The sequence below is a fragment of the Notothenia rossii genome, assembly GCF_949606895.1.
Source record: "Notothenia rossii genome assembly, chromosome: 2".
Classification (NCBI taxonomy): Eukaryota; Metazoa; Chordata; class Actinopteri; order Perciformes; family Nototheniidae; genus Notothenia; species Notothenia rossii.
The window spans coordinates 46,722,233-46,735,979 of record NC_136904.1 but is presented as its reverse complement, the minus strand read 5'-3'; the positions used below and the strand labels follow the sequence as shown (position 1 = coordinate 46,735,979).

Genomic DNA, 13,747 nt, shown 5'->3' with positions numbered 1-13,747 from the left:
TTCATTGTTGGTGCTCAATTATTGGTTCTTTTGTGGCAATATATTCAAATATTCAATTGGGGGTATGGCTGCTTTGAGTTACAGGTGGGTGGTGTCTCAGGATGTTTTAAGACTGTCACTGACTATCATCAGCATATCCGCCTAAAGACACTGGGACAGGCCTAACTCACATCCAGGACATGGTTATATCCTATGTACATTTCTTATAAATTGAAAGTCCCAATTGTTTTTATACATAATTGCAAACACTACTTGAAAGCATTTGGTTATCATTTCCACATTGGGCCCACATGCTGACACTGTAAGGCCCGCTGACATTATACAATATTATTAATTTGTCTCCACCTCCCAAACAAGAACATCTATATTACACTGTGTGACATTTATTTTTCAGCAGTTTTGTCGACGTCACTTAAGATCGCTTTCATGCAGTAAGTCTAAATGAGTACTAATGTGAGGCTTTTCGCAGACTATTTATAGTATTGAAATACTTTGTGTCAGAACTTCCTGTGTTTCACCCTTCCAAAAGATTTTAATGTGAATCCTACACAAAGTTTTATAAATGAGTACCCTGGTACCCCTCCATTTAGACCGAACTGTTTGCTATCCTGGCTCCAAAATGGTGGACGTGCACCTGCACCGTGGTCATTTAATGAAAAGTAACACTTTAGAAAGGTTTATTTGCATGATTATTTCTGTTCTGAGTTCGTATCGTCATGGTTGATTGCACTTATTGTGAGTTGCTTTGGATAAAAGCGCCATGTAAAAGCAGCTGTACGGAAAACGAACATAAGGGGATTCCAGAGAGAGAAGTGTTTGAGTTCCACTGCCGCATCATGTCAACATCTGTGTGTGTGCGTGAGCTGTACATGTTTGTAATGTGAAAGCGCTCGATTAGATGCAGCTAATGGAGGGCGTCCCTTTCAGGTAACAGCTGCAGTTCTGAGCCCGGGCCTCCCACAGCGCTGCACATTGAGATGAAAAGGAGAGCTCAGTTGGAGGAGCCTGCATGGCTTTGAGGTGGGAATAGATATTTCACAACAGCACAATGAAGCCTAATAGAAGTTTATCTTCTCTCTGCCTTTCTCTGCAGTGGGACCCTTTTCATGCTCAACACAAGCAGCTGCTGATTGGTGAAGTAGTCCTACTAATGCTGCCAGTCAGGATCAGCACCATCCCCAGAGTGAAGCACACATGATAGAGGCATCGTGGCTCTGCAAACGCAATCATGTCCTTCATCATTTATATCTACAGGTGTACCTTTGCTGATTCACTACACATGACACACACACACACACACACACACAAACACACAAGAGGGTTCCCTTAGCAGGCTCTGAACACAGTGTTGGACTGTGACACAATAACACTAATTTCTAGCAACTTTTTCACCTTCAGTTCACAGCTGCCCCCCAAAGTAAGTTATCTCCAACACAGGGTTGGGAGTGTTACTTTAAAAATGTAATCCATTACAATAACTAGTTACATGTCAAAAAAATGTAATCAGAAACCTAATCTGAATATCACATGTAACCTGATTAGTTTGTTACTTTTGGATTACCTCAATATCAAATCCAATGAAAATAAAAACAAGTAGAAAATAAATAAATAAATAAAATGCTTTTACTTAAAGGTCACATGTCATGGCCATTTCTACTAATCATATTTCCATTGTTGAGGTCTACTAGAATAGATTGTGCAATTTTCCAAAATCACATTGGTTTCTCATACAGCATCTCTGTATAGTATGTGTATTCACCAGGTATTCACTCTCTGTCCTAAACGGCTTGTGAGCCCAGTGTGCTCTGATTGGTCGGGACGTTGCGAGGCTCGCTGCTGCGAGGAGCGGACAGGTTTCCGGGTCGGCGATACAGTGAGACACAGCGAAACTCACACCTGAGCACACACAAACACTCACAGCCGAAGTAAAAACAATAAGTGTGGCTTGACATTGAGTAAGTAAAAGGTTTATAACGCTGTGAGAATGGGTCTGCGGAGAGCATTTCTCCGCGATACCAACTCGTCTATTACCATCGTTCAGGGAGGAGCTCTATGTCAATGGGGACTCCCTGTTTGCCAAGGGATCCTGGTGTGTGAGGTGCTCCGCGGATTGGTCCATTTGGGCCAATCCGGTCATTTGTTGTTGATTTGGGTGTTCACACGTCACAGAACCCAGGAAGTAAACAATGGAAAATGAGAAATCTCCAACGAGGCGTTCTGGGGCAGCATAGACAGGTCTTTGCAGGGCCGTTTCTAGCTTTTTGGGGGCCCTATGCAAGATGCTGTTTAGGGGCCCAAGTTTTTACAGTTTTTTAACTACAATGGGGGGGATTCCGAAGCCTTCAAGATGATCTGTGGAGATGCATCAATGTGTTACACTTTAATGGGAAAACAGGCTAATTTCACGAAAACCAAGCAATTGAAACTTACAAAAAGTATATTAAAAAGGTAAACAGTAAGGCTCCTCTATGTCAATAAATGCAAGAGATGCAGCATTTTATCAACAATGTTTAATTGACATTTTTATCTTCCTCAGACGTCACTCATTGGCTGACAGCCCAACGATGATTTGGACTTTATTACCCCAAAAACACAAGCCACAGCTTTGCTATCATTGCAGTTTAGTCGTGTTTATATCCTACATTGGATTTTTAAGCATATAATGCTTCACCGAACACAGGAGGGGGGCTTGGCTGTCTACAAATAAAGACGGCTCATTTTAATTCTCCCCAAATATAGTGAGGCTGAAACTGAGCTTTGAATTCTCTGCTCCCATCATAATCTTGTAAAATTGTGAATGCAGAATAAGTAATACTATGTAACTGGTTTGCAGTTAATACATTATCCCCTTAATGTGGCCAAAACAAATTGCAAGTTATTCAATACAAAGTCAGACAGTAGAAATTACTGCATTATATGGATTTGCAATACAGAGGTAGAAGATTTTTAGGACTGCTTGTTGGTGAAAAACTAAATTGGAAGCACCATATAAATTATTTACAAACTAAACTGTCAAAAACAACAGGTATTTTGTTTCATACTAAGAACATTCTTGAAGAAAAAATACTCTTTATAACAGTCTATTTCTCCTTTACCTTTACTACTGCTCCGAAATATGGGGAAACACGTACTCAATAAATCTACAAAAAATAATAACATCCCAAAATTACGAATAGTCTGTGGTGTTGGTAAATATGAACACACAACTCCTATATTTAAAAAAACTCAATCTATTCAAATGTGTTGACATAGTACAGCTTAAAACAGTACTGATTATGCACAACATTTTCAAAACAAAATGTCTAATAACATTCAAAAGCAGTTCCAAACCACAGCGTGAACATATTAATGTAAAAAAAAGTCACTTGGCAATAAGTGTTCACAATGTTTATAAGCAATTATGCATATATTATTATGATTAATTTGCCAAGTACATGTGTACATGTGTGTGTGTGTGTGTGTGTGTGTGTGCGTGCGTGCGTGCGTGCGTGCGTGCGTGCGTGCGTGCGTGCGTGCGTGCGTGCGTGCGTGCGTGCGTGCGTGCGTGCGTGCGTGTGTGTGTGAATGGGAGCTGCCTGGACGCTGCAATTGCAATCATGTTGCGCGCACTATCCGTGCTGAGTGTGCTGACTTTACTTTACGTACAATGTCCCCCTTTCTGGCTACCTGCATAAAGTCAAGTGCTTGGCGCAGTTGTCGGCGAAATGTCGCTCCTCTGTTTTCATTGAAACAGCTCCTTATATCCGTTAGCGCAGCTAGCTAGCACCAGATGCTAACAACAACAATACACGTAAGGTCTCTCTCTCGCTCGCGCCACACATACACACACCCTCCCGGTCCTCCCGATGCCCAGTCGGTGCCTGCCGGTGAGCGTGGAAGTGTGGTCTGCCACAAGCGGGCGGCAGGAGCGGGGCTGTCAGCATCAGCTTGTAGATGGTATTTTAAACTCGATGCGCTCTGAAACTACGGGGCGGCCGAGGACCAAAAATACACATGCGTTAATCGCGTTAAAATAATTAGTGGCGTTACTTTTTTTTGCGTTAACGCCTTATTAACTTGACAGCCCTAATATATATAGATATATATATATATATATATCTATATATATATTGTTTTCCTGCCCTAACTTTTATTAAATTTTTTCTCCTGTTTTCTTTATTTCTTTGTACTCCTTCATTTCTATACGTTTTTGACGCAATAATGCCGATGTTGTGTTAGGATGATGCACGGGATGGCTACTTTACATAAGCTATGCTTCAGCCCCCCCACTTCTACTAATTTTGTTCATCTTTGTGTGTATGAATTCGACTTTTTTTGTTTTTTGGATGAAAAGAAAAAAAAAAATTACTTTCCGCTTGGGGGCCCCCTAGTGGCCGCGGGGGCCCTATGCATCTGCATAGTCCGCCTATAGGAAGAAACGGCCCTGGGTCCTTGTGTTAGAGTTTTACTCGCTACAGGGTGTACTTTGAGGGGTTTTGACTCTGCAGACCGTTTACATGCAGAAAAACCTTCATAACACACAAGGGGACGGGTAATAACTGGAAAAGCATGACATGGGCCCTTTAACCTATTAAGCCTTGAGCCTGTTTTTCAGGTTTCAGGCTCGAAAATGACATGCCCAGAACAAATGAATATTTTCACTTCTAAAAGGGGTAAATTAATAATCTTTTTTCTCAAAGCAATGCCTGTGAGTTGGATGTAGAGAAGTCAGAATTAATATAGATGTTTTTATTTTAAAGTAAATTCAGATTGAACATATAGTAACAAAATGTAAAGTATAGTTTCTGTCCAAAAATACCCCCATTACTTATAGTCAAAAACCACCCTTGAATGATGAGATAGTAGACAAAAAGCTTATTTCTGGAACCCATCGTCGATTTTGATGATTGACACCTCTTTTTAACTGATAGAGCCAATAGAATCGAGGGGAAGTTCCAGATACACACACACACTACCAAATAAGGAGTAAGAGTGACGCGTAGCCAAAACAGGAAGCTGTCATACACAAGCTATCATTAGCAGCTAATATGAAAACTCCGTTTTTGACATAACAATTGAATGATGGATTATCAAGAATATTTTCAAAGGCAAGGCAAGTTTATTTATATAGTACCTTTCAACACAAGGCAATTCAAGGTGCTTTACAAAAATGAAAGACATTCAGACAAAGGCATTTAAAAACAGTAAAAGATAATAAAAGAAACATTAAAATAAAAAATACATGAATAAAAAGTACATGAATAAAAAAGTACATGAATAAAAAGTTACAGTGCAGTTTAAGATATGAATAGTTCACACAGAAGTTCCACTTTACTGATGAACAGAACGGTTCAGTTTCAATTAAAAGCAGCGACAAAAGGATAAGTCTTTAGCCTGGATTTAAAAGTAGTAAGAGTTGCAGCGGACCTGCAGGTTTCTGGGAGTTTGTTCCAGATATTTGGAGCATAATAACTAAACGCTGCTTTACCTTGTTTAGTTCTGACTCTGGGGACAGAAAGCTGACCAGTCCCTGAAGACCTGAGATTGTTCGTAATTTAGCAGGAGGTCAGAAATGTATTTTGGGACTGGAGAATAGTCTCCTGGTGAAATGGTTATGTAAATGTGTGTGTCATCCGCATAGCTATGCTAACTTATTTTGTTGTTCTTCATTATCTGAGCCAGTGGTAGCATGTAGATATTAAAGAGAAGAGGCCCCAGGATGGAGCCTTGAGGAACCCCACATCTCATATTTGTCAACTCAGATTTGTATTTACCCATAGAAACAAAGTTGTTTCTGTCCTTCAAGTAGGATTCAAACCAATTTAGAACTGTTTCCGAAAGTCCCACCCAGTTTTCTAGTCGGTCTAGTAATATGTTGTGGTCAACAGTGTCAAACGCAGCACTGAGATCTAAAAATAGTAACACTGAAGTTCTGCCACTGTCTGTGTTTAAGTGGATGTCATTGAAGACCTTTACAAGAGCAGTCTCAGTGCTGTGGTTTGGACGAAATCCTGACTGGAACACATCCAACCAGTTATTTAAATGCAAGAAGTTACTCAACTGTTGAAAGACTACTTTTTCAATGATTTTACCTAGAAATGGGAGGTTTGATATGGGCCTGTAATTGTTCATTACTGAAGCGTCTAGATTATGCTTTTTTAAGAGCGGTTTAATGACTGCAGTTTTCGGGGCCTGTGGAAAAACACCTGAGTGAAGAGACTTGTTTACTATATGAAGTAGATCTGAGGTCATGCAAGGAAAAACATCTTTGAAAAATCCTGTTGGAATAATATCAAGGCAGCAGGAGGAGGATTTAAGAAGTTGTATAACGTCCTCTAGGTTTTTCATTAATCTGTGTCATGGTGTTTGAATTGATTTTAAGTGGACACAGAGACAAAACATTTGCTGTACCTGATGCAGAGGCACTGACTGTTTGTCTGATTTTCTGAATTTTGTCAGTGAAGAAGGAGGCAAATTCATTGCACGCCCTGGTGGATAGAAATTCAGAGGCTACTGACACTGGGGGGTTAGTTAGTCTGTCGACGGTAGCGAACAAGGCAAGTGCGTTGTTTTTGTTTTTGGCAATGATATCAGAAAAGAAAGACTGTCGGGCAAATTTCAATTCCAAATTATAAAGGCCAAGTCTCTCTTTATAGATTTCAAAGTGAACCTGGAGATTTGATTTTCGCCACCTGCGTTCAGTTTTTCGACACTCTTTTTTCTCTTTTCTAACGGTCATGGCCTTTCTCCATGGAGATATTTTCTTGCCAGTCACTTCCTTTATCTTAGTTGGAGCAATGGCATCTATAACATTTTACATTTTTGAATTAAAATGATCTACTAGCTCATTTACTGAGATGTTAGCAGGGGCAAGTGTGGAAGAAACATTCTGAGTAAACATTTCCCTAGTGTTTTCAGTTAAATATCACTTTGTGGTTACCTCTTTTTGAACATTTTTGTGAACAGAAATAGAGCTCTCAAAGAAAACACAGGAATGATCAGAGAGTGCAACTTCAGTCACCACAACCTCAGAGATATTCAGACCCTTTGAGATAATTAAGTCCAGAGTGTGCCCCTTATTGTGGGCTCCGTCACATGCTGAGTCAGTCCATAGCTATCAAGAACACAAAACAGTTCTTTAGCCCCTCTGTCCTGGGGGTTGTCAACATGGATGTTAAAATCACCAACAATGACTAGACGGTCAAAGTCAATACACACTATAGACAGCAGTTCAGTAAAGTCATCAAAAAAGATTGCACAGTATTTGGGTGGTCTATAGATATTTAGGAACAGAGCTCGAGAGGAGCATTTCAGCTGAAGGGCCACATATTCAAAAGAAGCAAAGTTCCCATAAGATGTCTTCCTGCATTGAAGGGAATCATTGAACAGAATAGCAACTCCACCCCCTTTCTTATGCATTCTTTCCTGACTCATAAAACTGAAGTTGGGAGGGGTTGATTCGATAAGAACAGCTGCACTGTTATTTATTTCAATCCATGTTTCCGTTAAAAACATAAAATCGAGATTATGCTCAGTGATAAAATCATTGATTAAAAATGTTTTTCCTGCCAAAGACCTGACATTTAATAAAGCTAGTTTAAGTTTGTTAAACACACTATCAGTCAGCTTTTTTGTAACAAGACATGGAATCACTTCTAAATGTGATAAACTCACACAAACGGTTGAGCAAATCCTGTTTCTAAGCTGATTCACCGCTCTTAATCTATTACCTATCAACACAGATATTGGCAAAGCTACTGGCAGGCAGGGCCCCGGCATGTCCTGGAAAGAGCTGAGAGTGCCATACACCCTTGAGCCTGGACCCAGCATATATCAGTCAGTGTTTACGTTTTTTACACACACATTCTTATCAGGCTTCGGAGACAGAAGTCTTGAAGGGGGGGAGGATGTATCGGTCCGGATGATTGTGGTAGGCATGGTGACGGGGGTTTTGGTGTGCGTCCAGGGGGAGGAGGTGGTTTACGTAGACACGGTGACGGAGACAGGGGAGGTGGTGCGCGTCTCTGCTTCGGTGATTTTGATGAGCGTCGTTGAGGAGTGGGGGTAAAGGACATGCTGCCAGCCCTGCGTATCGCCTTAGTTTGGTTATTGAACTCCAGGAAGGAATCGGTGCCAACCCTCTGTATCTCCTTCATGTGTTCAGCGATCTCCAGGAGGGTGGGCGAGGCTGAAAGGGTGAACGGAGAGTAGAGAGAGCTGTGGGGTGAGGGAAGAGTATGTTCAGAGGTGATAGGGGGGGTGAAGGGCGGTGGAGACTCCATTTGTCTCCCATAATCAAGACATTCCTCAGGCGGGTGCAGTGATAGATTTTCAAGGTTTTCTGAGCGATGTGTTGTGTCTTTCTCTTGTTTTGATTCCTTTTGTTGCTTGTCCTTGGCAGAGGGAACAGATTGATGACGTAGGCAGTTGAATACGTTAGAGATAAACAATTTCACTACTGACCTTTTCAGGCAAACTCCATTTGCCTTAAAAAGATGTCTGCGGTCCCAGAAAAAGTTCAAGTTATCAATAAAATTGACAGAATGGTCAATACAGACAGTTGAAAGCCAGTTGTTCAGTGCAAACAGTCTGCTGAATCTCTCCACTCTGACTGGCGGTAGAGGGCTGACAGTTTCCAACAGACATTTCAATTCTTTTTTCAGCATTTCTGACTGTTGTTTCACAACATAATTTTTTCCAATATGCAGTACCACATTTTTCACAGTCGGATGTTCAGCCCCAATATGCAGGATCTTCTCAGTCAACTCAGAGACCATATCCTTGGGAAAAAAGAGTACTTTGGTGTTGTTCTTACTACACAGACTTTTTACATCTCTTACAGCAGAGTCACCCACAATCAGAGTTTCAGGCCCAGTCGTTAGCTTTCCCTCTAGCCTTTTACTTTTGGAGTAGCTATTGGTCCTTACCCTGCTGTGTGAAGAGGGCAGGTTATCCAGGTCATCAGAAAGAGATCTCCGGTTCTGTGTCAGTGGAGCGTATCTGTTCTGGATTGGCACACTCGGTGGTTTAGGAGGATTGTTTGTAGTTCTCCCTTTAGCAGCTGTCCACGGCTGTTTCCTAGTATGAATAGGGGTTGAAGAGGTGCTCTTCCTGGGTGATAACAATGCAGGCCAGCCGGTCGCATCACAGATTTCAGAGCGCTGGGCTCTGCCTGTTGCTCGTCCTCCCACATCCCATGGAAATGATTTACTCTTCGGCCTTGCACCCAGAGAGTTTGAGGGAGGACTACCACTTGTAGATTTATCACCCGGTACACAGCCCTCTTGTTCCTTGGACTCCTTGTAGCTGCTAACTAGCTTTGAGTTAGCATGCCTTTGTCCATTCTTTTGCAACACTGGTAAAGTGGTGTCATTCCAGCCTAGTCTATTCACTTCCACGTTAACTTCCAACCGTTGCATTTTCATTTCCAACACGGCCATCTTCTGTAGAAGTTTGTGGAAGTCATCTGTAGAGAACGGAGGCATTTTGCTGCTAACTAGCTTAAGCTAAATAGCATGCTGTACCAGGCTTTAGCTGTTGCTAGGCCACGCCACTGTAAGACTGAGGTCGTCGTAAAAATATTGAAATATGGCTGAAACCCTCCGTCTATTTACGAGGAATAACTGTCCCAGTGATAATTTAATGTCCAGGAGCCGCTGCTCAAAGTTTTCAGAAAAAGAAAAATAGAAAAACAGCATAAAAACGTAAGCAGAGGCAAGAGCAAGCAGAAACGCGTCTGCACTGTAAGAATTGCATTCACAGGATTCAAAGTGACAGACACATTGGATTAACCTATGGACCTTCAGCCGCATTTTTCTCGTTTTAATGCCATTGAACACAACTTTTGATCAGAATAACAGCAAAAGGTGAGCATATCTCCATGTTTTGCTACCTAAAGCTACGTCGTGTTTTGTCTGTATTTGCTTCCCCTGTCGCGAGTTCTGATCGCTCAGTGATGATGATACTTATATTTCTAGAATCTGTGGAGTCACAGCTTGTTTGTGCAGATCCGATAAGTATTTTGTCCGATTTATACCTAGAGTTCTGTGCTAAGTGCGTTAGCGTGTTTTCGCTCAGGGCTCATTTAGACCTTTCTTCTGAAACTTGTGTTTTCTTTCGGTAAAAATAGTTTGTATCATCAGTTAACTGAGTTTCTTCCCGTTAGGATGGTATGACACATTCATAGTTTTTTTAATATTAAGAAGCGTAGATGTGGAAATAGCTGCATTCGATCAACTGACTGTGTTTTCACAATAAAAGTACTTTGTTAGTGAATGTCCTGTACTGGTTTTAAAATCTCATAACATCAGCTTTTAATGTTCCTCTTGGATGCTCTTCTTCACCCTCAGAGAAGGAGAAAATGTTGAGTCATGTCTTTCAGGCATGTCCTTTCCTAACAAAAATGACAGGAAACATAAAACATATTATTGCAGAACAAGTGTGTTATTTATGAAAGCGATGTGTTTAGGGGCAGTAGATATAATTAATTTGTAATTGTAATGTTTTTATTTTTTTTATTTCAACAGTGAGCTACAAGAGACAATCAGATTATGAATGAACAGTATGAAGTTCATCAACATTGAAATATATATTATTATCAAAATAATATTTAACTGTGATCAAAACGTAGTGCAACTGTAGAAGCTTGCTCTGTTGTCTCACTGAAAGAATAATAGTCCAGCGGCATAGTAAAAAATACAAAACCAATTGTTCAAATTGTTCTAAAAGCACCAAAATTGGCACACATGTAGATTAATATATTCTGAACATTTTTGGATATGGAGGCATTCCAGATTAGCCCTGTGGAAGATATGGCGGCCATTTTGAAAAATGGCCGCCATTTACCATTAGCGTCATTACATAGACTTCATTATGTGTCGTTAGTATGGTGCTAGATGGGCCAAAATTCATTTTTTTTACATCAGAATTAACATCAATAAGTGTTTAACAGATATTTAGATGAATCTTCTCAAAAATGGCCCCCAAACTGGCCGCCATTTTGTGGAAAAAGTGGAAATTTGATGAAGATTTCAATATTCGATGACATAATACCTCTAATAACCAGTACCTGATTTCAGGAACACACTTTAATTGCTCAAGTTGCTTTTTTAGTTCAAATTGCTGGCAAAATTGCAATGGAATGGTAGTCAAAATAATACACAGAGTACGGGGAGTTTACAGTATGGTCAGATTGTAGTTATATAGTCGACCAAAAGCCCAGTCTCTAGGCACAGTACTTACAGTTATACATTTATGGATAGATCTAATATAAATGAACAAATCTAAGTGGATTCAAGAAGAGGACACAATAAACAGTTGCCAATACAATAACTTTCAGTATTGTGTAATCCTGCAGTACATACATGTAATACAATAACGTAGCTTTTGCCACACTATAACTAGTAGCGTCCATCCTGTTAATTATGAATCTGAGCTTTTCAAATCTGGTCACCAGGATTATGAATTTCTACAGATCATAATGTTAGCTAGCAAGTTATCTGTCCTAATCTTTTTTTTTTTTGCTAGAGTGAATAGTGGCTGGTCGCAAGTCAGAACTGGAGTTTGGCCTGGGTTGAGATGTTGAACTGCATTCCTGACAACATCAATAGAGTGTCTGATCATTGCCACAGTGTGAGCACTCTCCTGGAACAAGGGAAGCAGGGACGTTGGCGTGATGACTGGTTGCTTTGGATCTTGGTGCGTTGCATGGTATGCAGCCCATGATGTGTTTTCACAGGCCTCAACATCATCTTTGAGAACACTTCTCGTGTTCTCCAGCCACATATACTCATCTTCTATGTGCTGCTCAAAGTTGTGGCGTCTAAGAGAGGTCACAGAAGTAGCTGGGACCGTTGACCCTTTGACAGAGGAAGCAACAGGTCGTACATCCGTGTAGTATTCTGGTAGAGGCTCAACCGTCTTTGATCCAGTATCACGCCCAGTGAGAGCAATGCTACGATCCACTCCCTCATCTGCACACGTTGGGTGTTGCAAAAGCGAGATTCCTGTTCCATGGAATGAATTCTTGGCTGTGGTGGCACTTGGGTTGTGGTCAATGTTGTCCACAGCCGCAGTTGTGAACACATTGCTACGCAGGGTAGGCGGGCAGACCACTTGCTCTATGTGGTACAGCTGACACACGCTGTTTCCCATCTGGGCAGAAAGACGCAGGACTCTGTCATATGAGATGCTTAGGCCCAGAGAGAAGAGCTTGTCCACAAGTCCTCTCTTGCGTGTTTCAGCATGCAGCATCAGCCCAACATAGGTTGGAAGAGGAGTTTCTTGAGACGTACTGTGTCTGACAGCTGGAGGCTCCTGTGTCTTGGTTGCTCCCTGCTTCCGCCTTTGCTTGACACTGTTGAACTTGAGAAGCTGCGCAATGGAAAGAGCTGCTTGTGTCGAAGAAGAATGGCTTTGGTTCTTGATGCTGGGGCCATCCAGCACCATATTTATCATTGCAACTAGTACGTTTGGCACAGAGTCCTCCTGACAACCGCCTTGGAATGATCCACTGAATCGGTCAGTGTCTTCAAACATATATTGACGAACTATCTGTGCAGCACGCGCAAGGTGAACTGCCTCAGTGTCACAGTCTTGCTCGCAGGTTTTGCCTAGCGCTTCACCAATGTCTTCATCAAACGCTAGTAGAACATCTCGGCCTTTACTCTGGGCTCTCAGGCCTGGTAACTGGGCTAGCGGGCGCTCTTTCACCCTTGTGCTATTAACTTTCTTGCACAAAGCAACCCCGAGCTGTTCCATTCTTGTCGTGTATAGCTTTGCAAGATCTGCGAGTCTGAAGACTGGGGCGATGCCCTCTTCAAGGTGGGTTTCCTCGATATAAAGGACCAGTTCAGCCAGTACGATTCTTGACATCACACCTTCATGGTCAGTTTTCTGGTCGGCTTCTACAGTGGTCTTTGCACGATAGTAAAGAGCCAACAAACACTTGGAATGGTACTTGGCCTCCAGAGCCACCATATCACCCATGCTGAGCCTGGCCAGGAGTTCATTGTCCCCAACTTGCGCTGCACACTTCCGTACGCGTGTGTCCACCTGGAAGGTTGCTACTTCATGTAGGGTCTCTGTGCCAGACTCTCCACAGAAAAAGCAGGAGGCGTCGCTGGTAGTGGCTTCTGAAGAAAGTGATCTGGTGCGCTTGCCTGGGACATCGTCACTCCTACCAACTGCTGAGCTGCTTGCGATGGGTCTCTTCTCTGCTCTTCGTAGCATTGTGTTATTGTATTGGAGCATACATGTTTTATGCCACTTGGCCTGGTGGGCAACCATTGTCGCCTCAACACCTTGTCCTTCATCTAGTCTCTGTAACTGAACAGTTCTTGGCAGTTTTCCTAGTTAATCAAACTTGACCAAGTTTGCAGCCATTGTCGTGTATCCACTCCCAGGGTCTCTGCGTTTAGACAGTACTGGGTAGACAAGTGACTCTGTTGTCTCCTCTTGACATACAAGACACAGCTTCCAGTTTGTCTCAGGAGGTGTTGTGGGAGTACGTTGCTCAAAAGTATCGACCAGTTGGAACTTCTTTGCCATGGCTGCAGTTCTGACAACGCGTCTCTGATGTCAGGTGGTGCTGCTGCTGTTGCTGCTGCTGTAATCCACCGCCAGTTGAATGGCCATCAAAGCCTCACCTGCAAAGACACAAAACACCACTGTAACCACTACCACAACCTACTACTACAAGTACCATGACTACCAACACTATACTATTACTGCAGCCGCCGTCACTGCCACCACCGCTGCCGCTGCAAAA

The 13,747-nt window shown here is 42.0% G+C and overlaps 1 protein-coding gene across 5 annotated transcripts in view; it reads right to left on the bottom strand.

The window, feature by feature from the left end:
* Nucleotides 1–4,334: 4,334 nt before the first annotated feature.
* Nucleotides 4,335–13,747, bottom strand: part of LOC307029305 (uncharacterized protein) — a 33,453-nt gene continuing 24,040 nt past the window's right edge. For all 5 annotated transcript variants that reach the window (XM_079665148.1, XM_079665150.1, XM_079665147.1 and 2 more), the window contains one exon: nucleotides 4,335–13,625. In XM_079665148.1, the coding sequence (XP_079521274.1) occupies nucleotides 11,437–13,266 (1,830 nt within the window). In that variant the 5' untranslated portion in view covers nucleotides 13,267–13,625 and the 3' untranslated portion in view covers nucleotides 4,335–11,436. The remainder of the gene's footprint in view (nucleotides 13,626–13,747) is intronic.